Source organism: Euleptes europaea, chromosome 12, assembly GCF_029931775.1.
Source record: "Euleptes europaea isolate rEulEur1 chromosome 12, rEulEur1.hap1, whole genome shotgun sequence".
Lineage (NCBI taxonomy): Eukaryota > Metazoa > Chordata > Lepidosauria > Squamata > Sphaerodactylidae > Euleptes > Euleptes europaea.
Window position 1 is genome coordinate 50,223,218 of NC_079323.1, and position 27,508 is coordinate 50,250,725.

A 27,508-nucleotide genomic window follows, 5' to 3' on the forward strand; every position below is an offset into this window, starting at 1 on the left:
TGCTAAGGTACTAGCTGAGATTTGCCAGCATCATGTGTCAGCCTTTTAAAAAAATATGTGAGTAGGCCAAACTCTGAAAGCACCAGTAGGCATTTGCTGCTCAAGCTATTCTGTACTGCAGCAAGTTAGGGCTTGTGTTTGATATTAGCTTCCTTACCTAACCCGGAAAGGTTGAAAAAGGCAGCCACTCAAATGAGAGCTGCTGGACTAAACCAAGTTTATGGCCAATGTCTGTAATAAGTGCAATTGACTGGATAGATGAATTTCAAGATTTCTTTAGTCCTCCTTTGTTATTGCTGTCACCCCACTGGGGCTCATCATTGGCAAATGTGCAATAAAAGCTTTAATGGGCAGTTGCTAGGGTTTATTTTATTTTTAATAAGAGAAAGACCCCTTGGAGTCAATTCATAATTTCAGCGCTTCTGCAACAATTCCAATGTTTGTTGTAGCAAATATGTAACAGGACCAAAGCTGAACAGATGACATTAAGGTTGCCAGGTTCCCCCTCCCGATCAGTGGGGTTTTTTAAGGGGGCGTGGTTGGGGCGGCGAGGTGCAGGCGATGACGTCACTTCCGGTTTTACTTCCGGAAGCGCCACATCACTCAAACCCGGCTGCGGCAATGCAGCGCTTCCAAAAATAAAAACGGAAGGGATGTCATCGTGTGTGATGTCACAGCCAAAACCACCCGCCTGGCAACCCTAGATGACATGCAGGAAACTGTGGCCTCACAGTATGTCTAGCGCCAAGTATCTCCCATTTACACTGCATGTGTGTACTGCACAGGGTTGTCAGCTCTGGGTTGGGAAATACCTGGAGATTTTGGGGGTGGAGCCTGAGGAGGGCAGGTTTTGATGAGGGGAGGGACTTCAATGGGGTATAATGCCATGCAGCCCACCTTCCAAAGCAGTCATTTTCTCCAGGTGATCTACCCCCCTTTCCTTTCCTTTCCTTTCCTTTCCTTTCCTCTCCTTCCCTTCCCCCCTTCTTCCCTTCCTCCTCCCCCTCCTTTTCCCTTTCTCATTTCTGGGGCTGATGTTCCTATTCTAAACCCTTCCTTCCTCCAAATGTCTGGGTCCATTGCCCCCCTCCCTGAGATTTGAGTTTTGTATCATGGGCATGACGCTGTAACAACTAGCCCAACCATATCATCATCATTCCCCGCACAGGAAACTGGGTGCCGAGGTTAGAGTCTTAGCAATACAGTGTGCTAAGGTTTTATTGTGTTTTAGAATGTTTTTAAATATGTTTGATTGTTTTATTTATATTTTAAGTAAATTTAAGTTTGTATTTAACTCTGAGCATTTAACTTTGTTGGTAGCTGCCCTGAGCCACACATGAACGCACACATGAAGCTACCTTATACTGAATCAGACCCTTGGTCCATCAAAGTCAGTATTGTCTACCCAGACCGGCAGCGGCTCTCCAGAGTCTCAGGCAGAGGTCTTTCACATCTGTCTAGTCCCTTTAGCTGGAGATGCTGGGGATTGAACCTGGGGCCTTCTGCATGCCGAGCAGATGCTCTGCCACTGAGTCAAAGCCCTCCTTGGCCAGGGGAGGGCGGGGTATCAGTAAATTATTATTGTTGTTGTTATTATTATTATTTGTTGTAATAGTGGGAGATCTTCAGCCAACACCTAGAGGTTGGCAACCCTAGTACTGCAGCAAACACAAGCATTCCCAAAGTGCCATATAAAATGTGAATTCATCCTCAATTTGGGTTAATTCTACATCAGTGGTGGCCAGTTTACCATAGAACAGATTACACGATATACAAATCACTGTACGTATGTGAAGCATTCTTCTCCCACCCTCCCCTGTCCCATGCCTTAATGTGATTTTTCCTCTAGTCTATTTAATTGGAAACAGGCTAGTAATAAAGACTCTGGCAGCTAGGGCCGTGAGCTTCTACTCTTGTCTAGGAGTGCCATAAACCCCTGCTGCCTGTGGCTGTTGTCCTATATATCAGACATCTATGTTTAAGCCAGCAACCTCTAACGTGGCACCCACAGGCCCCATGGTGCGTACGGTTGCCAGGCCTCCCACTATTGCGGGAGACATCCCGCCACCATGGTGCCCAGGGGGATTACGTTGGAGAACCTAATCTAGAAGTAAACTCCACTTATAAAAATGAGACACTGCCAACTTAATAAATGCATACTAGAAGTCACAGGGTTTTTCCTCATGGTAATTTCCCCATCACTTCTGGCCCCAAACTGTTTTGGTTTAACCCTGATTTCAGCAAGCATTTTTGTGTGCCTTTAGTTTTCACTTTGGTTCTGTCCCACCCCCCACCCCACCCCCGGGTTTCCCCCCTGGTTCTTTTGCAACCACTTTTACCCCGATGTTTTTCTGGAAACCAGTTTTGAGTCAGCTATGTCTTCATGCATAATGTTTCTGTCAGTTTTCTTTGTCCCACCTATACCCACCCACCTCCAGCCCACTTTTTGATGATGGGACTGTCATGGTCAAACCACTCCCTTTCCCCCCAAAGATGAGTGGTTTCATTTTCTTTTTTTTTCTTTTTTTTAAATAGCTATAAATTATCAATATATTGCTAGAGCATTGTAATAATAGGCTTTGCAGGTTCTCTGAATTCCCAGCTTTCAGTAAAAACAAAAAGTCTCTAGCCCCATTGTGGAGATATGCCTTTTCCCTTATATCTAACTCCATAAGAGAAAAGGATAGAGACTTACTTTTTTAAAATAAAAGCTGTAAAATCAGAGAACCTGCTTAAACTATCATTACAACACCGCATCAGTATATCACAATTTTAGTGCCTTTTTTGGGGGGGGGGGTTCTGTGATGCCACCCATGAAACCACCGATGACAACAGCACCCTTCCTTGAAAATCCTTGTTATAGAAGGCACATGTGGAAGAAAATAAACTGTCTTCACACCCGTGAAAATGCAGAGGGAGGGCAGATGTGTGGAACAACCCATGCCCAAACTGATTCCAATGCTTGAGGATTGACTGCCAAGAAAATCAGGAGTAAGTTGAACGTGTGGGGAAGCCCTCAATTTGTAACTCAGTTTGTAACTATGAGCTTTCTCTTGGAAATGATGCCTTATTTCTATGTTCTGAAGATCACCTCACAAATTAGGTTGCAGCCAGCCAGCATTTTAAGCCAAGCTCCCCCATATTCCTCTTTATTACATCCCCCATTCCACATGGCTTTTATACATGCAAGTCTAACATCCCTTAGCATATATTTTTTTTGGTAGCAAAATGGACCTCTTCTTCCTTTTCCAGCAGCAGAAAAGCACACTGTCTTTTAAAGGGCTCATCCTCCCAAGATTTTGTCAAATGCCCCTTTAAAACTATCTATACTAGTGACCAGCATTACATCCTATACCTGTAGCAGTAAATTCCAGAAGTTAATTACACATTGTGTAAAGAACTACTTTCTTTTGTGTTCCTGAACCTATGTCCATCAACTTCATCAGTCATTCCTAAGTTCCAGTAGTTTGCACCTCCTTTCTTATAACCTGAAAATCCCCCAAATCTTTAGCTTTTATTTATAGGAGAGGTGCCCAACCCCTTATTCATTTTGGTTGCCCTTTTCAGTATGTTTTCTAGCTCTACAATATGCTTTTTGGGATGGAGGGACCAGAAATGCACCATAGTATTCTAGATACTGGCACCTTTACCCCATCTGCCTTGTGCAGCAGTAAAGAAAACTGCACATAGCTTTTACTCATCTACAGGAAGCATTTCATACCAGCCATGCAGTTCCTTACTTCAATTTCTTCCTTATTTAAAGTACACATTTTCCCCCTTAGGGAAGAGTCAGCCCCTCCCCCAACAAAGGCCTTGACAAATTATTTCACTATTTTCCTCAGTGCCCTTTAAAATGTTTTGTAGAAAATGCAAAATCAGCTGAAATGCGTTTTGCAATTACCTTCAGACTGACAGTGCCTTCTGAAGTACAAATCATTCTCTTGCTTCTTGGGAAGCTGCCCGACTGTGCCATTCACATTTTTTCTATCTAAAAGTGAAGCACAGAAAGCGGTTTCTAGAATTCGTATTATAATAGTGATGGAAATGAATACCTCTACACAATCAGCTTTGGGATGTAAATCGACCAATTCCAGTGGACAACTTTTCTGCAAAAGCTTTCAGAGTAACAAAAAAAGTTGTGGCCGATTGCCATTTATCCATAACATGTACAGCTTGAGCCTCAAATCAGCATTGAACTGGCGTAGGGAGTTCCTAAACCAACGGAAGGGGCAGGTGAGCTCCCTGTGCTCGTCTTGTTTGCATGATCGCTACACAAAGTGGCTTGGATCCCGTGTTCTTGTGTTCCCTTTTCCTCAACAGTTGCCTTTCAACTCCTGAAGATTATTCCTGGAGTTGTGGGGCCTGGATGGAGAAACAGTCAGGTGGGGTGGGGGGCTGTATTGAGGAAGGAGCCAAATCATCTGCAAACACAGCCCTCATGATGGAAAATGAAGAAGGGCCCATTTCACTCCTTCAGTCTCCTCACTGCAGCCCCCTTAACCCACATGACTTTTGTCTGCAGGTCCTGCAAGTCCTACAATCATCTTTCTGAGGGTCAAAAGAGTGTGCTTCTGAGAAAAATGTGTTGAAAATCTGCATTTGCCAGTGCCTTCTGCTGATGGAGTATTGGAACTAAGCCTTTGTCCATTTGGCAATTCAGTACAATAACCAAAATCGATATATCCCTCAGAGAACATTACAGTCAACTGTAAACAACTTGCTGGTGGTCCCTGGCCCAAAGAGTGTCTGTTTGTCCTCAACCAGAACCAGAGTCTTTTTACCTCTAGCCCTGGTCTGGTGGATCTCTCTCCTTTTTCTCTTTCCTTGTTCTCTTTCCTTTACTTCATCCCCTTTGGTTTAGTCCCACTACTGTGATGTTTTAAGGGTGCCCCTTGAATTTTAATAGATGTTGGAGAATTTTAATTGTAACTTTTTATGTTTTATTGTTTGGAATGTACTGTGAGCTGCCCCAAGCCCAGCTTTGCTGGGGAGGGGTAGGATAAAAGCCAAACTAACCAACCAACCAACCAACATATACCAGCTGGTAACCTGCATTCAATGCCCAAATCTTGCCAAGAAAATAAATATGGCCTATGTTGGTGACACCATCTCCCTTATTTGTGGAAGGGATGGGGTGGAAGATGTGCCAGATAAGATCGCTGGGTGGGTATACATAATTTATTTATTTATTTATTTATTTATTCATTCATTCATTGCATTTATAGCTTGCCCTCATCCCCAGCAAGCTGGGCTAAGAGCAGGTCACAATATTATAATCATAAAACATAAGTTAAAACATACTTTAAAATTACATTCTCCATACAATACAATAAAACCAGATGGCATACATTAGTCATGGATAGCAGCCACTAGAGAACCTGGACAGGCAGTAAAGCCCCCACCCCCAAGCCAAGTTGGCAGGGAGGATGGGGAGGCCAGCAAACTATGATAGTGGAAAAACTTGCGGCTGCCATCAGTTGTAACCCTGGCAGAACAGTTCCACTTTACAGGCCCTGTGGAACTCATTTAGGTCCCACAGGGCCCTGATGTTACTAGGAAACTAGGCTGATGTTACTAGGCCCCTCTGGGGCCAGGGCCAGAAAAGCCCTGGTCCTTGTCAAGGACAGTCTCACATTCCTTGAGTCAGGGACCACCAGCAGATTATTGTTCATCAAGCATAAAGCTCTCAGGGGAGGGCATACCAGGAGAGGCGGTCCCTTAGGTACGAAGGTCCCAGACCATGTAAGGCTTTAAAGGTCAAAACCAGCACCTTGAGCCTGATCCAATACTCCAGCTGGAGCCACTGCAGTTGTTTCAGCACTGGAGATATATGCTTTTGCAGCGAAGCCAATGTAAGGAGCCTCGCCGTGGTGTTTTGCACCAGCTGGAGCCTCCTGATCAGCCCCAATGGCAGCCCTACATAGAGTGAGTAGTCTAGCCTAGAGGTGACTGTCGCATGGATCTCTGTGACTAGATTGGGATGGGAGTGGTAAGGAACCAGCTGCCTTGCTTGGCAGAGGTGGAAAAATGCCACCTTGACCACAGTTGTGACCTGGGCCTCCATTGATAAGAAGGCATTCAGGATCCCACCCAGGCTCTTGACGGTGGGTGAAGGTGTTTATTGTACGCCATCAAGAGCCAGGAGCCAGCGCCCCACCCGTGAGCTGCCTTGGCTGAGCCAAAGGGCCTCTGTCTTTGATAGATTCAGTTTCAGCTGACTTTTCCTCAACCAGCCAGTCACAGTATCCAAGCACCTGGCCAGAGTGTCCGGGGCGGAGTCCAGATGGCCATCCATCAACAGATAAAGCTGGGTGACATCAGCGTACTCATGACAACCCAGCCTGAAACCCCTGACAAGCTGGGCAAGAGGGTGCATATAGATGTTAAATAACATGGGGGAGAGGATCACACCCTGTGGCATCCCATACACCAAAGGGTGTCACTGCAAAACATCCTCTCCTAGCACTTCTCTCTGTCCCCGACCCTAGAGAAAGGAGCTCAGCCACTGAAGGGCTACATCCCGAATCCCTATTTTGGCAAGGTGGTGGTCTAGAAGATTGTGGTTCAACATGTCAAAGGCTGCTGATAAGTCCAACAGAACCAGCAGCCCTGACCAGCTTTGATCCAGTTGTCGACAAAGATTGTCTGTGAGAGTGACCAGAGCCGTCTCCATCCCATGGCCAGACTGGAATGGGTCCAACACCAATGTGTCATCCTGGAATCTCTGCAGTTGCTCAGCGACCGCTCTCTCAGCTACCTTCCCCAAGTACAAAAGATTCAAAATTGGGTGGTAGTTGGCTAGATCTTTAGGATCTAGTGATGGCTTCTTTAAGAGTGGTTGTACCACGGCCTCCCTCAATGCCTCCAGGAAGGTCCCAGAAATAAGGGACAAATTAATAATCTCTCCCTTGAGGGGCCCACACTGCCTCTCGACAGGACTTAACCAACCAGGGAGGGCATGGGTCTAGGAGGCATGTGGTAGGCCTAGCAGCCACAGGATCCTGTCAACATCAGCTTGTGAAAGCTGGCTGAAATGGTCCAAAAATGGACCAGAAGATGGGCAAGGGGCCTCTAGTTCCCTAACTGTATCAAGGTTGGCAGGGAAGTCATGAAGAAAATGACAAGACCTTATCTGCAAAAAAGCTCACAAATGCCTTACAGCTATAAGCCGAATTGGTAGTTAAATTTGGTTGTCCGTTCAAGGATGTCAGTGACCTAATTATTCTAAATAATTGTGCCAGGCGAGAGCTAGTGGACATGATTCCAGCTGCATAGTATTCTTTCTTAGCAGCTAGGGTTGTGTATGTTGATATACCCAAACCTCCAGGCTCGCAAATGCTTGGAGGATGGGGGCAACCCCTTTGCTGTTCCATAAAATTGACTCAAAGTTCGCCAAACTTTGGTGACCATCTAAGAAGAGTCACTTGCAGCCACACTGCAAATTTGGTGCCTCTACCTCCAAAAATGCCCCCACAGGAGCTTTGAAAAAATCCCCATAGACCATAATGGGCCCTAATGTTTTTGGTAAACCTGGAAATAAAGCCGGAATACCCAGTTACCGGTATGGGTATTTGGCTTATTCCGGGTTTACTGAAAAAAATGGGCCTAATAAACCTGAAATTTACCAAATTTTTCTTGCACAACCCTATTAGCAGCCTTCACCGCCATCTCATATGCCTTCATAAGAGTCCTATAAGATATTATTGTAGCCTCGTCGCAAGTTCGACTCCAAACTCGCTCTAACTGTCTAAGATCCCACGTCATCACCCGGAGACCCTCAGTATACCAAGGACTCCAGGCTCAGCAGGGGCAAAGAGGGTATCTGGGTGTGATTTCATGAATGGCAAAGGAAAGTCGGCCATGCCAATCATCCACTAACACATTGAGAGAACACTACACAGTTCAGAAATGTATTTAAGGAAATTGCCATGCAGATATCCAAGGATCACTGTCTATGTTGCATGCTGATTGTGGGCCAGTTATATCACACCAAAGATCACGTGAATGGGTGGCAATTGTGTGCTACCTTACAGTTTGTTATTGTACCTAGTTTGGAAATAACTTTAATTAGAAACCATAGACAAGTAAATATTTGTTTAATGTGCAAACTCAGGAAGGATAGTTGCTTCATGACATAAAGAAATAAACACTCCATGTGATAAGTCAGATGACTTGTTTGCTATGAGCAGGGAATCAGCTGCCAAAAGCTGGCTGTACATATAGACAGGCAGTAAAAAGCTGAAAAAATGTTGATTACGCAGTGGAGGAGATGATGTGGATTACGCTGCAAACTGAGACCCACTCCATTTATATTCCCCACATTTCAACCTGGGAATTTGAACTAGACTCCTAATATACCTAGAGAAGTCTGGAGTAACTCTGCATAACACTGCAGTATACCCACCCAACTTACATTTTTTTCCCATTTCTTTTTGAAGGTTACAATTTGCGAAACACCACACAATTTCCAGCCATTACATGTCCAAGATGTAGTGAAAATGAACAGACAGTCTACAGGGGAACAGTGTTCCTTTGCCTGAAATAGTTGGGTTTCCTTCTTTCAGTAAAAGTAATCGGGACACAGAGTGTTTTTTTTATTCACATCATGGTAAGAAACAATACAAAGGCAAAATAGAGTATACTTGTAATTACCCAATGCTTCGTTCTCTGACATGGACTTCTGGATGGACCTAGGAAAGAAAAAGAATGTGACCTAATCAAACATTTTTAGTTTCAACCTCATTCTCCAGAAGATTGAACAAGGATTTTAGCATGCTGTCTTTAAATGATGTTTGAATATACACACCACAATGGATCCTGTGATAAGACTCTATCCTACAACAGCTCCACCCACAATAAGCTTGTTAGACTTTCTAAGGTGTCCTAGAATTACATATCATTTATCATAAGGCTGGTCTGCTTAGGATGAATAAAACCTTTCCAGCCTGATTCTAATTTTCCTCCCATCTATTATTCATCACCAAGCATTTACCCAGCCATTGAGGGAACCAGACTTGTTCAGGTTGTACATCATTCATAAATAATTGACTTATATTATTCATTACATGTAATGATTGGATGGCCATCTAAAATACATACATTTGAAAAGCTGGGAGATTGTGTCTAAGAGCTGGGCAGAACAACCAACCAAATATTTTTTTTAATGTGATAAGAAGCTTGTGTATACTAGCTATAGAGTGTCCTGTGTGTGATGAGGGGGGCAGTATTGGTTGACTCTACCCCGCCTCCCTCTCAAAAATTCCTATGAATGCTCATTAGAGTACTGTTTTTTACAGCACTACAAATTTGTGACAGGGCTAGGTGGGAAAAATGCCCTGAATGCTCTCTGTCACTCCAAAGTCTTTTGTGCAACATCCTGGTCTGCACAGAGTCCCCCCCCCCCAGCAGGGCCATGGGATAAAGACAGAAGGAGGGAGTGTCTACACAACACAATCTGATGAAAAGAGAACAGTGATCCTTCGTGTTTAAAGAGCTGGATCCCATGGATGGGTAAGGGAGAGAAACTCTTGCGAGAGAATCTCCCCCAATTTCCCGATGCATCCTAAAACCCTGCAAAGAGGATCATGGGACTACTGTGAATGTGCCGTATGGTATGGGGGGCACAGTGAGGGAATAAGAGGCAAATCACTCCTCCCTCACTATTGTGTGAGCGCAGCAAACTCAGCTAGAAACTAATTCCACGTTCATAAAAGAGAGGGGGCTGTTTTACCCACCCCTTCCTCACTGCGGCCTCCATACCACAGGGCACTTCGTTTATTAATGTCTCCGGAGCCTCAGCAAAGGGACTGGGGGACAACAAGAATAAGGGCAATCATTTTAAGGAAGGTACACCACCCACAGGATCCAGTCCAATAGCAGCGGTTGTATCGGTTAGAAAAAACATCACAAACTGTACCTTTCAAAAGCCAATGACAAGAAATGCTGCATCTGTTGAAATTTTCTCTTGTGTACTAGTGCTGATGAACCAGAAACCCTGTTTTTAACTGATTATTTTAGCCTCTGAAGCCTATGTTCTATTCTCACTGTACACTGTACACCTCAAACAACGAAAGGCATACAAGTCACATGCCAATATTCACTTGCCTTCGGGAATCCACTCATGTTTTAATCAACATCAATTGTGTCTGCAGATGCTTGAAAATAAGTTTTTAAAACCACATGAACTAAATAGAATGCTTGTTGATGTACTCCAACTAATATTTTTGTTAGCCTATTATCATTCTAATAGGACAATGAGCCTTTCATTTAGCCTGCCTTGACTCTGAAGTTGAAAGACGCATGTTACTAACTGACAACAGTCTAGAACAGTGATTCCCAACCTTTTTGAGTATGAGAAGCCTTTTTTAATATCAATAAATGTCATGGTCCTCCATGCAACAGCAGTTGCACTTTTAATATTCATTGATTGAGAAAATACATTACATCAGTAGGATCCAAATGATAATACTCAGCGCACATATGGATTCACAGAACCCCCATGCAATAACTCTGTGGCCCCCATGGGTCCATAGCTCACTAGTTGGGAACCACTGGTCTAGAATAACTGAATCCTCATACAAACACCCAGGGATTCAGATGGCTCAGCACTTTCCGTATCTGTCACCGAGAGACAAATGAGCTTTCAGATGAGATTTCAATGGAAAGAGATGCCACCAACAAGGCAATAATATCCTTCCACGGGTTGAATAGAATTTTTTTCCTGCTCCAGTGCTTATCTACAAAAATTAGTACTTACTTATCATTAGCACAAATCATAACATTGGCCACACGCATCTTAGTCCAACTGAGCTGCTGTCATGGAAACGATGAAATACAATCTGGCCTGGTGCTTAAGCCAAATCGTATTCAAACTATTTTTTTTTTATTGGGATAAAAGAGAGGAAAGCTGCTAGATTATCAGGTCAGTGGTACAAACATGCTCGGAAATGGGTTGCCATTTAAGTCTTTTTTTGGGGGGGGATGGACATATGGCTAAACCAAGCTCAGAGATTAAAGACAGCTAACTGCATCTGAGTTTTGATGTTCTTGCTTCTATTATTATGGATAGAAAACCTCTGAGAATATAGGGGAAAGGTTAAATAGTGTTTGTAACGAATTACAAACCTATTTTGCTTTTAAACTGCACTCTCATTCGCACATTTATATGAAGAGTATGAAAGCCTAAACGATACCAAGCCTAGATAATAGCAGGTAGAACAACAATATATACAACATAAGTAATTTCAGCTTACTTTCTTTTTTTCATCGATGTCACTTCAATATCAGAAAATTCCTTTGGGAGGAAAAAAAAGAACAAAACAAGCAAGTTTACAATTTGTTTTAAACTACTATTTCGATAACTAAAGCCTGTTGCTGGGGTCGCTGTAAGTCAGCTGCAACTTGACTGCAACTTGACTACATACACACACACAAAAACACACACACATAAAATATTTATTCAGCATGCTTCTTAAAGATTTATTTAGGATTCTTCTCTAACATAAGAAGTAGATCAAGGCAGGCCCAACACATTTTGCAACCAGAGGTGGAAAATCCAAATGGTATCCTACAAATCTAGCAACCAGGGATGCGTAGATGCCCCACATTCCGTTCTGTTATGCCCCATTAGTTCACTCAGCCCCACCTGCCACCCTACCTGCCTTCCAATTTAATGTGAAGAATTTCTAAAATTGGACAGCGGCTGAAATTTGCCATTGCTTTCCATTCACTCCTTACAGGTTAGTGATGCATTTCAGTAGATATAATCATTGATTAAAGCACAATATAAACAGGGATTTATTTATTTAAAAATATTTCTATGCTGCCTCTTCAGAGTCATGCTCAAGGCAGTTTACAATTAAGAACCACACAAGCCATTAAAAATTTAAAATACAAGCTATTGGACATAAGCAACATAACAACTATCCATAAAAGAGCTAAGATTAAACCCTTAATTAAAAGCCTGGGTAAAAAGATGTGCTTCAGCTTAGCGTCCAAAAGAATGTAAAGTAGTCACCAGGCAAGTCTCGAGAGAAAGAGTATTCGGAAGGCGAGGTGCCACCACAGAAAATGCACTGCCTCTAGTCACCTCCTGCTTCACCTCTGAAGGTGGGGACATAGAGAGCAGGGCTTGAGAGGTAGATCTTAACTGGCAGTTTGGATAGTATGGGGGCAGATGGTCCATCAGGTACTCTGGCCCCAAGCCATTGAGAGCCTTGAGATTTATTTAGCAAAACATTACGTTTAGGAGACACAGGACTCCACAGTGACTCTTTAGTAAAGGATTGAGTAAAGTGTCTAACTGTTGACATTGTAACTCACAGGACACCTCCCTTAAACATATGCTCTGGGCATATCCAGCAGTTTGATTTTTCTGGGAGGAACTTATTACTCATATACATTCTGTAATAGAATATTCATTGATTTTTTTTAGGATGCTTGTGTATTTTTAAACTATCTGGGAGCCAGAGTGGTATAGTGGTTAAGAGCGGTGGTTTGGAGCAGTGGACTCTGATCTGGAGAACCGGGTTTGATTCCCCACTCCTCCACATGAGTGGCAGAGGCTAATCTGGTGAACTGGATTTGTTTCCCCACTCCTACACACGAAGCCAGCTGGGTGACCTTGAGCAAGTCACATTCAGCTTCACCTACCTCACAGGGTGTCTGTTGTGGGGAGGGGAAGGGAAGGCGATTGTAAGCGGGTTTGAGTCTCCCTTAAGTGGTAGAGAAAACCGGCATATAAAAACCAACTCTTCTTTTTCTTCTTCTTTTGGAGGCTAACCGATAGCCAATGAAAATGGACCCTCCTTGCCCTACTACTGCTAAAAGACTTGTATTATGACACTGGAGAGATAAATGTCCACTTCCTGTAAATCAATGGGTCGGGGACCTTACAACTTTATCAATATTTGAATGCATAGCACATAGACAACAATTGTGCGCAGACTTATTTTTAGCTATTTGGAAACCTTTCATAGAAACTTCTGTGTAGATCTGCCACCTCTGTTATATTTTTGTTTCTACTTTATATATACAATTTCCCTCCTTTTTATTAGTTGCTGGATTTTGAGTTTTCCTCCCCTTCTTGTTAGTTTTTTCTATTTTTTTTAAAAGAAAGAAATAATTTTTAAAGGTAAGAACCAACACTTTGAATTGTGCCTGGAAGCAGATGGATAACCAGTGTAGATCTTTTGTCACAGGGATTATACTTATTTTTATGCTTTGTATCCACTTATTTTTATCCACTGCATCAACAACCATTTAAACAAAGAGATTGGGCATTATAAAATAATAGTCTCTATACTACTACAACTTTTGAATTATACAGCACGTGTAGGATCCAAGTGATTTAAAAAGTACCAAGAATTTTTGTTCTTTAGCAAAGATATGAAAAAGAGCCCTTCAAAGGCACTATTGTTCAATTCAGAATCAATTGGAGGGGGGTGGGGTGGAAATAAATGCCAGGAAACTGACTGGATATTGTATTTGGTTGTAGGTTTTTACACAGTACTTTCCACAGTTGGTAGAATTATTCTTCAGTAATATGCAACAGACATTTGAAATGTCAGAACTGTCAAACCATTATAGCTGATAATAAAATATGCTGCCATTTTTAGCTGATCCTGCAGCTCTCCCTTGACAATTAATGCGAGATTCATTCCAACTCAATATTTTGGAATGAAATTAAGATTGGTGCTTCCTGCTTCCCAAGATTAAAAAAAAAATCAAGTGCTGAGCATAATTTATCAGAAAGGAGCTTCTACTGCTTTTATTTTAGCAGCTGCATGCCAGTAAGGCATCTGGAGGGTTTGACTTCTATCACTGTGCTGCATCGTCAGCCATAGCTGGTGAACTTCTGTAATAATAATCATTGGGCTGAAGTAGTGATAAGTATGTATGTGAGGACAGGTCATCAGGTCTTTCTGTGTTGATATTTCTGACTCATAAATGGTAAATGAAATGTACAGCAGTCTGCTCCAAGCACAAGTACGGCAACATAGATGCAAGCTATAGTTTAAAGGTAGCAAAGCTCAATTTCTCTCCTGGTCAACAGTGCATATAAGTAGGGTCATCAAACACATAATCACATGAGCGGCTGAAGGAGAAAATGTTCCTGATGGCAAGACTCAGCAAATGGCCAGGTTTTGTAGATCTTTACCCTACATCTTCTCAATTTCCCCAAACAAGACTAGCGTATGAAATATGGCATAGCATGTGAAGTATAGCATTAATTTCTAAAAGCAAGATTCTAGTCTTTATGGAGAAAAACAAAATGGGCAGTACCTGGTGCAAAGAGAAGGACCAGAAAAAGATTTCAAAATGGCTGTGGTTTGGCCCTCTTCACAGAATCATTTTTTTTTATTACATCTTAGGATGCTCCAGAGCTAGGGTTGCCATCCTTCAGGTACTGGCTGGAGATCTCCTGGGATTACAACTGATCACCAGGTGATAGAGATCAGTTCACCTGGAGAAAATGGCTGCTTTGGAAGGTGGACTCTATGACATTATACCCCATTGAAGTCACTCCCACACCCAAACCCCACCCTCTTCAGGTGCTACCCCAAAAATCTCCGGGTATTTCCCAACCTAGAGCGGGTAAATTTCGGGTTTGAGTTTATCGGGCCCAATTTTTTTCAGTAAACCCGGAATAAGCTGAATACCCATACCGGTAAATTTTGGTATTTGGATTATTGCCGGGTTTACCAAAAAATTCAGGCCCATTATATATGGGGATTTTTCCAAAGCTCCTGGGGGCATTTTTTGAGGTAGAGTCCCCAAATTTGCAGCATGGCTGCAAAGGACTCTCTTTGGATGGTCACTGAAGTTTGGTGAACTTTGGGACAGGGGGTCCAATTTTATGGGCCCGCAAAGAGTTTGCCCCATCCTCCAGGAATTTGCAAGCCAAGCTGTCCATTGGTTTTTAGGTTCAGAAGTTCAGTGTTGCTGAGGACTGGAGGAAAAAACTGATTGACAGGCTGGCACCTCAAAGTCTGGGGGCTCCGTTAGTATGTGGGACGCATAACATGATGTCCATGGAAATTAGCTTCCAAACTGAGGGAAAAGGCTTAAATGCAAGAAAAATAAGGCATAGAAAACATTTCTTTTGGTGGCAAATGACATCCTGTGAACAGTCCTTTATTATGGTCATCAAAAATCTGATTTCAAGAGATGGTCATGGTGCGGGGAAACAAAGCCACTACTCGGGGTGGCCTTCAGTTTGACAGCAGATTTCAGGGGGGGGGGAGGTTGTGATATCGGAGCCAGCTGAAGTCTTGACCATGGGGGCTGTCTGAAGGAGATTGCTCATCCACACGGGTGAGGGAGTCTCCTTCAGAAGTCTGGGGGTTAGCAGCTGTCGAACCTGGTTCTTTTTAGTTGGAGGGTATATCCCTCCGGATGGGATTTGGTGAGCCCCATCTTTTAAAAAACCCTTATGCTTGCTCCAGATCAACCCACCAAAAAGTTGGTCAGACTAAATTGGCTCTGATTACATGATCCCAACCTCAAAACAAACAAAACCAGTCAAAAAGAGAAAGAAAAAGGGGAGAAAGCACAGAGGTGCACCTCTGAGTAAAAGAGAAGAGTCGAACATGAAAAAGCCAAATAATTATTTGGCTTTTTCAGGAATCGCCTATTCAGCTTCGGGCAGACCCCCAGGTTTTGGCATTAGGTAAACCTGAAGCCTGAAAATTACCGAAATGGCTAATTTTGGCTTTATTTTCAGTTTGGGTTTATCGATATACACAACCCTAGTCAGATCTTTGATATATCTTTGTCCAGCACTACTTCGATTGACATCTGGTGTTCAAGGTTTCAGGCAGACAGGTCTTTCTAAACCTTGCTATCAAGGATCCTTCTCAACAGGAAATAAAAGAGATTGAACCCGAAAGGGCTGTACAGTGCTCTCAGGTCCCTATCCCTAAGGACTGTTGATCTTCAAAACCCTAAAACAGATACAACCTGTTGCTTTTGGAGTACACCAACACTCCCTTGAGAGTGTCAAGTAATGATATTCAGATGGCAACTGACAGAATTCAGAATGAGAGTACAAGCAGTTAATACGCTTAGTTAATACGCTTAGAGTTGCAAATAAGGTGTAGGCCTAATAGCTCTCACACTAGAAATAGAAGATAGGAGATTATACATTGTGCTTTGTTCTAAGCAACATTTTTCCACAGGCCTCATTGCTGAACCATCACTACTAATCTCGTTTTCCATTTCTAGAAACTATTTTATAAATAACCATATTGATTTGGCAGCTAACAGAGTGACACAGCAGAGAGCCGTTATTTCTAGTTAACTACTGTACTGAACATTCTCTAAAACAAAAAGACAAAGACCCGATACATTATTTATGTCTTTCATTAAAACCTGTTGATGGTGAGTAATTTGTTTCTCTGATTTAGCATTTTTTGAAGTTGGAGAAGAATTTAATTAGTAGTTTATAAAAGGTAAGCTTTAAAAAAAATCCCTCCTCTATCAGCGAATGACAGTGGAAAGTACCCAATTGTTTTTGACAGTATCACACATGCATCTTTGATATGTATTTACATGCTCTTTGCTGTAGGAACATTGGAAAACAAGAATGCAATTTCTGCAGATGAAAATTTTCCAACAGCCATTAAATGAAACTCCTATCAGACTCTCACATGCCCCATTAAAAAAAAGGATATCAGATTGTTAAGACTAAAATTATTGTTCAGTTGTAACAAGTAACTGCCCAATTCCTTGTAAAAATGATAGAACAAGTCTTATCTTAATACAGTGAAACGGGGGGGGGGGGAGAGATCCTTCTGCCATCAGGGCTTGTTATAGCAAAACAATGCATGTAAGGCAGCATCAAAGTTCCAGTTCAGTGGCAATCCCCAAATGTCCACTTGCCTTACGTTAAATAGCTATTCATGTAAAACAGTTTTGCTCCACTTGCAAGAAAAGCAAAGGTAACTATTGCCATTTTTTAAAACCAAAAGCTGTCACTGAGGAAAATGTAAGCATTATGTATGATTGGTCTTCAGAAAGGAAGATGCTCAGAATATGTGAACCAATATTGAATCAAGGATAATTTGTTAATCTGTTTATGATATATTTGAGACCTGAATTCCACTTCAGATCTACTTCCAAAAATGGGAGAATTGGCCCTCTGTGGAGGGCAGCCATGGACTGGAAAGTCAAAACGGCCCTGGAACAAGCCAGGCTGAGTGGCTCCTGCAGGCTGGGAACCTCGCTGGCCTCAGGATCAGTGGCATTGGCGATGGGGAGAGATGTGATTCCCCCTGTGAGTTTTGCGGCCCCCCACTTATATGGATATAACATTATAACAATATATGCAGCAGGTTCTCTGAGACCCCAAAAGCACACTTTTTGGGAAAAGGTGGGGGATGGCCATTTCAAATCTTTTCTTCAGCCCCAAACAGTAAACATATCCAAATCGTACCCAATAGTAAAATCTTCCACTCTGTTCTCAGTCCCCCAAGGGATACTCTAAAGTGAAGTTGACTTTTTGAAGAAAATACAACCTTTACTTGAAAGAACATGGCAATTGGTGCATTGAGACTGCACCTTACTTAGATTGTACATACTGTATATAACTTTGATTGTTCTTATATGTATCTTTCACTCTTGTATTGTTGATGTTACATGTGTAAGCACCAATAAGAATTTTTTGCTACTTTTGTACTGGAGACTCCATTGCAGATTACCTGGAGGCTGGCAACCGTAGGTGCTGGGGTAGGGAAACAGCAGGGAAAACCTGTCATGTAGAAGCCCCACTGCCAATGCACTTTATCAGCAGCTGCATCACTCTCGAAAGCTCACACCATGAAATCTTGTTGGTCTTTAAGGTGCAACTGGACTCAAATCTAGCCACTCTTGTCAATTATTGTACCAGCAATGCCATCCATTCATTTTTATTAATGTTATTATACAATGAATTTTTAGAAATGGAAACTTTACCATCCCACAGATCTGCAGGAAACTGAAGCATGGGTCTCAACAGTTGGCTGAGCTACTTTAACAAATTCTTACCTACCAACAGTCATTCAGAAGACACAAAGAAACTGAAAGCTACTGCAAGCAGCCATTCTTCCTTGTCTCACTGCACTTGGGACTGTTTGGCTATGCCTTATGCCACAGTTTTAATTTTAGTAAAATACATGGTGACCTGATTTCCAAGAGATAACTGAAATAGGTTCAGTAATAAACAGTAATACCACACACTGAAAATAACATCTGTTGATTCATGCTGTATACAAGCAAGATCTGTCATCTTGTTATCTTTAAAATAATATCACTGCAAAACACTGTGCAGATGCTTGTAGTATTCCTGCAAATAGTAACAAGTGCTTCAACAGATCGGTTTTCGACACAATGTAGGAAGTTATACAGACACTTCATTTTTTCATTACACAATTTTCTACTGGCTAACAGCATTCTGTTTCATAATTTCAATGCCTCCATCACTGCAAAGCATTGCATCATTTGTTGACTTGCTGTGATGATTTGAGATATGAGCCTTCAAGCAGTTACTGATGTATAGCTCTGGGTTGGGAAATACCTGGAGATTTTTGGATCAGAACCTGAGGAGGGTGGGGTTTGGGGTGGGGAGGGACATCAATGCCATAGAGTCCAATTGCCAACACAGCCATTTTCTCCAAGTGAACTGATCTCTGTCGGCTGGAGATCAGATGTAATAGCAGGAGATCTCCAGCTAGTACCTGGAAGTTGGCGACCCAGTGATGTATAAACACTGGATCTGACTGTGAAGCGCTGGTTCCCTTGCATGTCAAGGAGTTTGTTTACCTTGGCATTCTTTTTTCCCATAACCTAAATTGGAATGCCCATCAAAAAGCAGTTTCCAACAAAATTAAACCTGGGGTTGGTGCTATTGTCAACATTTTCCACACCAAAGGTGGCAAATATATCCCAGGGGCTATTCAGGCTTTTAATCTAAAAATTATCCCAATTATTCTTTTTGGTGTTGCCATCTGGATAACAGTTGTCAATGAATCTATAGATCATCCATTTCTTCAGTTCTTACGAAAACTCCTAAACGCCCCTCGATGTGTTGCTGGCGTTACTCTTCGTTTCGAGTTTGGCCAAATGTCACTCGAAGCTAGGGCATGGTTGGCCGCCTTTAAACTACACCTTAAACTGTGCTTTAGCACTGAGGGGTTCCTAGCTTCTCTGAAGCACGGCCCTTTTAAATTCTCATGGCAAAAAATCTTAGATGAGAAACTGTCATTGTTGGGCTTCTCGCAGGATATGTTATTAGATCTTGGGAAAACTGAAGCTTTCACCAAAATTAAAAAGTGCATTAAAGAGCTTGATTATAACAGTACTACTTTTCGTGCTCGCCGCGTTTGTTCATCCCAGTTCTTCGGAATACCACCATCACGTGGTTTGCCTGCTTATACATATTATTTGACAACTCCTCGTCTCTCTAGAGCCTTCTGTTTAACTAGATTGAATGCTAACCCCTCTATGGTTATGCAGGGCAGAATTTTGAATATACCATATCCAGGCAGGACCTGTCCTTGCTCTACTGGCTCTATTGATTCACTAGCTCATGCCCTTTTGGGATGCCGCTTTTACGAGGAACTTCGATCACATTATATCTCCCCCCCTTTTAACATACAAATCTAATGCCTCTGTGTCTGACATAATGCCTTTTCTACTAAGCGATAGAGATCCCAAGGCTACATTGTCAGTGGCAAGATTTGTTTCAGTCCTTATATCCCTCCAACACTAGATACAGTATATGCTGCTCAAGATCAATGGATCAAGGAGCTTCTAAGGGATAAAAGGAAAAGGAAAGGTTCCCTTGCACACAGCAAATTCTATGCTACATGGCATGAGTGTGAATTAGTGTTTTGCAAAAAAGAAAAAAACTTTTTAGAAACAATTTGGAGTTTACCTCCCCCACAAAAAAACTTACCACTAATGTGTTCATAGGGTTGCCAACCTCCAGGTACTAGATGGAGACCTCCCACTATTACCACTGATCTCCAGCTGATAGAGATCAGTTCACCTGGAGAAAATGGCTGCGTTGGCCATTGGACTCTATGGCATTGAAGTCCCTCCCCTCCCTACACCCTGCTCTCCTCAGGCTCCGCCCCAAAAACCTCCCGCTGAAGGAATCAAACCAGCTCGAGTTGCAGAGGCCATTTTGGTTTGCCATAGCAACCACTATGCACAAGGAAGTTTCTGCCTTGCTACTCAATAGAGATTCTTGGAGGCAGACCCACAGCAAAGAGGAAGAGGCAGGAGGCAGTGAGGCGGAGAAAGCAAATATAAAGGGTGAACCCCCTCTGACAAACCCACCCACCCACCAAAATGTATACCCTGCCTTTCTGCCCTCCTCAGGGCAGTCTAGGAAATCCAGTTGCAACATTGCTATCATAAGGACTCCCAAACTCATGCATGAGAGAGAAGTGCTTAGTATGCAGTATGGGAATTGTCACACTTGTGTGGAACTTTTATGCCTCACAGAAGAGAGTAGGAAACCCTATTCAGGGAGGATCTTGGCCACCATCTTGACCTTTACTACGAGGTATTTCACTTTTTTTCTGTTTCAGAGGCACAACGTTTTTATGGTTACTTACCAAAGACTGAGATCTCTCTGGAGGTCCAAACTTCATTGGGACGTTTACTGGGGTGTTAGCCCGGCTGGTCATACAAATAGCTTCCCGTGGCTCTTGATTTTCTTTAACGGGTTCATATAAGCTGTCCATGGAGCCCTCCTGAAATAGAAGAATAGTGTAACTGCCATACTAAGCTAATCTCCTTCTAAAGTGATTGGGGAAGTAGATGCTTCCTCCCCAATAGCTCCCATTGCCCACTTCACTGTCCCAGTTTGTATTCATAGTATAGCAATCTTACATGCATGGATTAAAACGTTGGAAACACTGCAAGTAGTTAATGAAATTTCATTCACTTATTCCTGTGCTCTGCGTGTGTAAAGTGCCGTCAAGTCGCAGCCGACTTATGGCGACCCCTTTTGGGGTTTTCATGGCAAGAGACTAACAGAGAGGTGGTTTGCCAGTGCCTTCCTCTGCACAGCAACCCTGGACTTCCTTGGTGGTCTCCCATCCAAATACTAACCAGGGCTGACCCTGCTTAGTTTCTGAGATCTGACAAGATCAGGCTAGCCTGGGCCATCCAGGTCAGGGCTCCTGTGCTCTACCCAACAGCAAATAGAAGCTACTGCTACTCTAGCCAGGGCAAGACAGGCCAACTCCCTAGCAGCCTTGGCCTGGTCAAAAGCAGGCAGGGACAGAGATCTTTTGTGAAGTGATCTCCTGCAGGTCTGAGCTGACTCTGACCTCCCTGCCTCATAGATTTGGATAGAAAAAGCAAACTAGTTGGAAAGGCTATGAAAAGAAAGTTCAACATAATCTAAGAATACAGTGTGGGGAGTGAATAAAGCATAGAGTTCTGGCCACATACTAGAGCACTCCTAATAATGCTCTGATGTCTTTTCTGGTTGCCCCGGAAGTGATGTCAGCCCATTGCTGCTGACATCATTATGTCACTGGGGAACCCCTCCCTCAGCAGTGAGTCTCCTGCCAGTTGCCATCCTTGTGCTGGCAATCCTACTTCACAGGATTGTTGTGACAATAAAACGGAGAAGGTGGCAACTCTGAGTGTCTTGGAGGAAACATAGGATAAAAAAATGTTAGCAATAATTAATACAGTAGTGTATAAAATCAAAACCAGCACGAATCCAATAACTGGGAAGGATTTAAACATCCTCTACTGGGGGAGGGGTTAAGTTGCTCTCCACTTTCCCAGCTTCTATCCAGCCGGGTGCTACAAAAATTGGGCCTCTGTTATCTTAATGTTATCTGTTTGGCAGTTTGTTATCTATCAACTGTGGTTCCACCGTTGGTCCCACTCTGAGCACAAAGGCTTTCTGCACCTTTTGGAAATTGCCACTACTCACAGCTGCAATAATGTTATACCTGGACCACAGTATAGGAAGTTAGTCAAGCTTATGCAGTCACTATGGCAAAGTTAAATGAATACACATATATAAAGAGCCAACAACAAAATTCTTCCCGTGAGTGTAGTATATTTTTTAGAGATTTTTCTTTGAATATTTTTTTTGGTTTTGTTACTATATAGTCCTGATTTATATTTATTTTTGTTACATATAATTTCAATTATTGTTGTTTCCATGAAAGAGTGTACAAAAACATACTGAATATATGGTGTTTGTGCAGTAACAAAACCAAAAAACTACTCACAGCTGAGCTTCCCAGCCTTATAGGTTGAACTATCTTGCTCATCCAAAGTGTTCAGAATAATGACAACCCCTTACAATTATGGGATTGGTGTAGAAATAATGAGATTGCAAACAGCATATAGAGAGATTGTCTTCATGTAGTATTTGAGCCACAGTGGCATTTTCAGTTTTCCATTATATATTATTTCATTACCTTACAGGTTACATTCTATAGAGACAACAGCGTTGTCTTTGAAAAAGGCATATTTGTATGTCAGGGGGACACACATGGCTATGAGAACTTGAAATATGAATTTATTGGAATCTCAGCATGACTTGGGAGCAGAGCCTAGCAAGTGGTGGGAGCTACAGAGGAGGAGGAGGAGGAGGAAAAGAGTTGGTTTTTATATGCCAACCTTATCTACCTTTTAACGAGAATCAAATCGGTTTACAATCTCCTTCCCTTACTCTTTCCACAACACACACCTTGTGAGGTAGGTGGGGCTGAGAGAGTTCAGAAAACTGTGACTAGCCCAAGGCTTCATGTGTAGGAGTGGGGAAACCAACCCGGTTCACCAGATTAGAGCCCACCGCTCATGTGGAGGAGTGGGGAATCAAACCCAGTTCTCCAGATTACAGTCCACCACTCAACCACTACACTACGCTGGCAGAAAGGTTTTGAAAGTGTGTGCAGGCACAGCCCAGTACAAAAGACTTTGCTTCTCCTAAAGTATACAGCTTTTTAAAAAATGGTGTATGGGGAGGGGTAAGCCCAGCTTTTCTCCTTGCATTTCTACAAATTGGTCCCAAAATAAAAAGATGGAAAGATATTTGTTAGGGACCCTTGGGGTGGAATGGAAGTTCAGGTGACTTCCACATTGTCTTGTCATGCTTCCTGTGCAGTGTTTATAGCAAGAGTCACATCTCCTAACATCTGGACCTCGTGCTCTCGGTGCTGAAGAAATTTTGTACAGGAAAAGTGAGATGGGATAATGAGCTTAAGCTTCTTCTCCCCAACATGATTGAAATGTGTCGCATTGCTGAACATGTTCCCTCTTGTACAGTGAGACTCTCCACTACATTGCTGTACCTGGACTCCCTGCTTCTGTCCAGCGAGAGTTATATCCTAAGTCTAATAAAACATCCCGACATTTGCTAGGCAGACTTTGTTTACGGGGTGGTTTGCCATTGCCTTCCCAAGTCATCTTCCCTTTACCCCCAGCAAGCTGGGTACTCATTTGACTGACCTCGGAAGGATGGAAGGCTGAGTCGACCTTGAGCCGGCTACCTGAAACCGACTTCCGTCAGGATCGAACTCAGGTCGTGAGCAGAGCTTGGACTGCAGTACTGCAGCTTACCACTCTGTGCCACGGGGCTCCTAGCTCTCCGTTTAATAGTATTACCAGTTAGGGGTGTGCATTTGGGTGTGCCCAAATTAATTGTCTTGGGTCAGCATGGGGATAATTGAAATGTTACCCTAATTCCAGGAAAAATCAAAAGCATGTCATGGAATTTCATGAGTGGTCACTGAGGACATTTCCTCCCCCTGCCACCAGGGGGCTTTAAAAACAACATCAGCAATTGAATAGTGTTATTCCAATGCAATGCGATATGTATCAGATACATGTGTATCAGATTCTCTGAATTCCCAGCTTTAATTGTTTTAAAGTAAATCTCTAGCCAATTCCATTGTGGATATATAAAGGAGATGGCAAATCTCTACAAGCAAAGGGTCTAGAGACTTACTTTTTTCACCATAAAACCTAGAAATTCAGAGAATCTGATACACATATTGCTATCGATACAAAGCTATCCAATTGCTAATTTTAAAAAGTCGAAGAAGTTCCCCCACTGACGGGTAGAGGAAACTGTTGTTGCAGCAACTAAGCCCTCTGGGACTTCAGAAGCCTGCCTGCCATTCTCTAGCTGTGGGGTGGACTCTGCCACTCTGTTGCCAGTAGTGGGGAGAAACCTCCTATGGGGATGATGCTGGAATGGTCAATATGGGGCTAGCTTCCTCTCTTTGCCTCCCGCCCTCCTTGCCCCTACTGTCTTGGTGAGGGTTTGTCTGTGAGTCAAATATGACAAAAATAATGATCCCAAATTCTTGAGACCCCCCACCCCAATACTGCAAAAAATAAATAAATCCTAAACTGGTAACCACATTCCTGAAAAAGCAGGCTAATGAAAACAGTGTCCTACCTTAAATCCTGATTCAAAATTAATATGAACTTCCTTTGAAGAGCACACCCCTACTACTACTAAGTATGCATAAGACTGCTACCATAGATAGAACTGGGGATTTACTGTTTACAAATATATACTCCTTGGTTTCAAAAATGGTATTTTAAGATCCAGAGTATATTCCACATTACTTACATAGAATTCAGGCACAGAGCTTGTCAATTAAGTTATTGAGCAGCCATGAAAACAAAGATAACCTGTTTTAATTGATTAATGAATTAAGTTGTTCCAGTTCCTTTAAAAATCATATAATCATTGATATGAAATTTCACCGATACAGTCATAATTAATGGGGTATGAAGCTGGGAAGTCATGATATTAGTTTTATTGCAGCCAAGTGCAGCCATACGTATTCATGAGCAAGTTCCTCATCCTATGTACATCCGTATTTTAACGAAACATAATAAATATTCCATACTTAATTGCAGTGGGTTTGTCCCTTCATTATTATCAGGAAAAGCATTACTTTTGGCAGTCTTGTAAATTATCCTGGTTTGCTTAGTTAATCTCATAATAATGCTATAGGGGTGAACTATGTTAGTCTGTTACAGCAAAAAATTCTGGTGGCATTTTAAAGACTAACATTTATTCCAGCATAAATTTTTGTGGCCCTCTGAAGTGGCTTCTAGCCATGAAAAGATTAAAAAAGGTAAAGGTCCCCTGTGCAAGAGCGGGTCATTACTGACCCATGGGGTGACGTCATATCCCAACGTTTCCTAGGCAGACTTTGTTGATGGGGTGGTTTGCCAGTGCCTTCCCAAGTCATCTTCCCTTTTCCCCCAGCAAGCTGGGTCCTCATTCGATCGACCTCGGAAGGATGGAAGTCTGAGTCAACCTTGAGCCGGCTACCTGAAACCGACTTCCGTTGGGATCGAACTCAGGTCGTGAGCAGAGCTTGGACTGCAGCTTACCACTCTGCGCCATGGGGCTCAAAAGATTATACTGGAATAAAACAGTGCTTGTGCCAGAGATTCCTGTGTATTAATTTTTTTTGCTTTGTTTATTGTAGTGCTGTGGTTTGGGTGGTTAATCTGACTAAGCTGAGCCAATAAATATTATTTTGATCTTAATTATATAAGGAAGAATACACTAGTAGAGAGCTTTCACATCACCTGCTACCTTTGAACTGACAACATGAACCTTGACTCACAAAAGCTTATGCCCTGGGAAGTTTTGTTGGTCTTTAAGGTGCTGTTGAGCTTGAATTTTATTGTTCCTTTTAACTGGAGAGTCCAGGGATTCCACCTGGGACCTGGTGCCTACCAAGCAGTGCCATTACTCCACAAGCAACATCATAAGGGATGCTGGGACACAATCTTCTATTACAAGATGATCTGAGAATTTCAGACCGTCATACTGGGGCATGTCTTTCAGACTAGTTGTGAATGCATTCGACCGCGAGAGAGAAAATGCCCCAGGACATCCTGAAACATATCCCTGTTTTCTGTAGTGAGATGTATAACTTACAAATATTTTCTACTATTGTATCTTTTAGCTTATCCACACACTGCTCTATAGACCAGTAGCCAGTGAATAGCATGAGACCGGTAATCGTTCTAAACTAGTATTTCTTCAACAATTTATAGTTCTAGGACAGTTCATTGGGGAAACAATCACAAACAGGAACACTGCCAAATGTTTGCTTTAATGCTACATTTATTAAACCCATTCCCAAGGGAAATATATAAAGTCTATTCCTTTCTTAGTTTTTAGGACATCAGCAAGGGCCATAATTCCTTTCGGCCACAGTTTTGAAAGTAAGAAGCCACCCTGACATGCATTATTAAATTATTCGTTTTACATGAACTTGTTCTTCATTAGTGTTGTAAATTTGTTGACGGTAACCATACTAGTATTTTATAATGTTACATAGCAGAATGATGTACACTCTTTGAGGAATAAAGTGTAAGTAAGAAATCTAAACTTAACTAAAATTAAAATATGCAAATTAAGTTGGATCAAACAGGTCACCGATTTTCTATAGATACATCATTGTTCATAGAGAATTAACTTTAAATAACGTTAGACTTTAAATAACATTACATTTTGTTTTCTCCATACCAAGAGCTCAACAACACCTAGATACAGCAATATGAAATAACTTCTGTAAATGGGAGACTGACAGTGTGATATAAAGCATATATACTCCAAAGTAAATCTCACTGAATTCAATGGGATTTACTCCTTGTAAAGCATGTTTAGGATTGTGGTCTGAGTTTTCCAATGATGCTCACAATGTGAACGTCAAAAAATTGTTTTTTTTTTTAAGTAAAGCTTTATATAAATAGATATGCATCGAATGTATGGAAAGTGTCAAACTCTGTCAAACAGATGTATCTTGCAAGGACAATATTGAAGGATCCTAGTTGGCAGGCACCCTTGTATATTCAAATCGCTGGGTAAATAGAGAGCACAAATAGAAATTGTTTTCTAACTAACTATACTAACCACACTAACAATCTAATAATATCATTTCTATATTTATCAAACCAAGTATTCGTCTACCAGATTTCCTACCAACTAGGTTATGTTTGGCAGGAGATCCACATCTCCCCACCCCCCTTGTTTTTAAAACTTATTCTTATCTTCCTTACTGGCCTAGATAGCGTCATATCGTACACTGAGACATCTCTTTCCAGTACCTTTAATCTTTGTCACCTGATTTAGCTTAGGCTGACAAACTAATACAATCAAGGAAGACCAAGGAAAGACTTACCAGTGAAAAACAGAACAGATTCATTTTGCTATGCAGATCTCTACCACATTTACGAATAATTATCCAGTGTCAAGAAATTCCAGCCACAGAATGCTGTTCCTTCTTGTCCTACCCAGCTGTTTGTACATTTCTCCCTAGAGATTAGGGTAAGATAAAATCCCTGCAATAATCCACTGGATTCCCAGTCCATTATCAAATGAGATAGGATTGCCTGGGCCAGCACAAGCCGTGCCTCAAATTAATGAACAATGTTTACAAACAAAACCAGAAAAAATGCGAAAGGAATGGGACAGTGATGTCTCACTCGATCCTAGAATGGTGTGTTT

At 42.1% G+C, this 27,508-nt stretch overlaps 1 protein-coding gene across 2 annotated transcripts in view; it reads right to left on the reverse strand.

Moving 5' to 3' along the window:
• SAMSN1 (SAM domain, SH3 domain and nuclear localization signals 1) overlaps positions 1-27,298 on the reverse strand; it is a 104,430-nt gene extending 77,132 nt beyond the window's left edge. Inside the window, exons 1-5 of one of the 2 annotated variants that reach the window (XM_056858318.1) lie at positions 27,183-27,298; positions 20,601-20,738; positions 11,253-11,293; positions 8,653-8,690; positions 3,902-3,988 (exon numbers count right to left, since the gene is read on the reverse strand). In XM_056858318.1, coding sequence (XP_056714296.1) covers positions 3,902-3,988; positions 8,653-8,690; positions 11,253-11,293; positions 20,601-20,738; positions 27,183-27,206 — 328 coding nt within the window. In that variant the 5' untranslated portion in view covers positions 27,207-27,298. The remainder of the gene's footprint in view (positions 1-3,901; positions 3,989-8,652; positions 8,691-11,252; positions 11,294-20,600; positions 20,739-27,182) is intronic. The other variant, XM_056858319.1, reaches the window with a different exon arrangement.
• Positions 27,299-27,508: the final 210 nt, after the last annotated feature.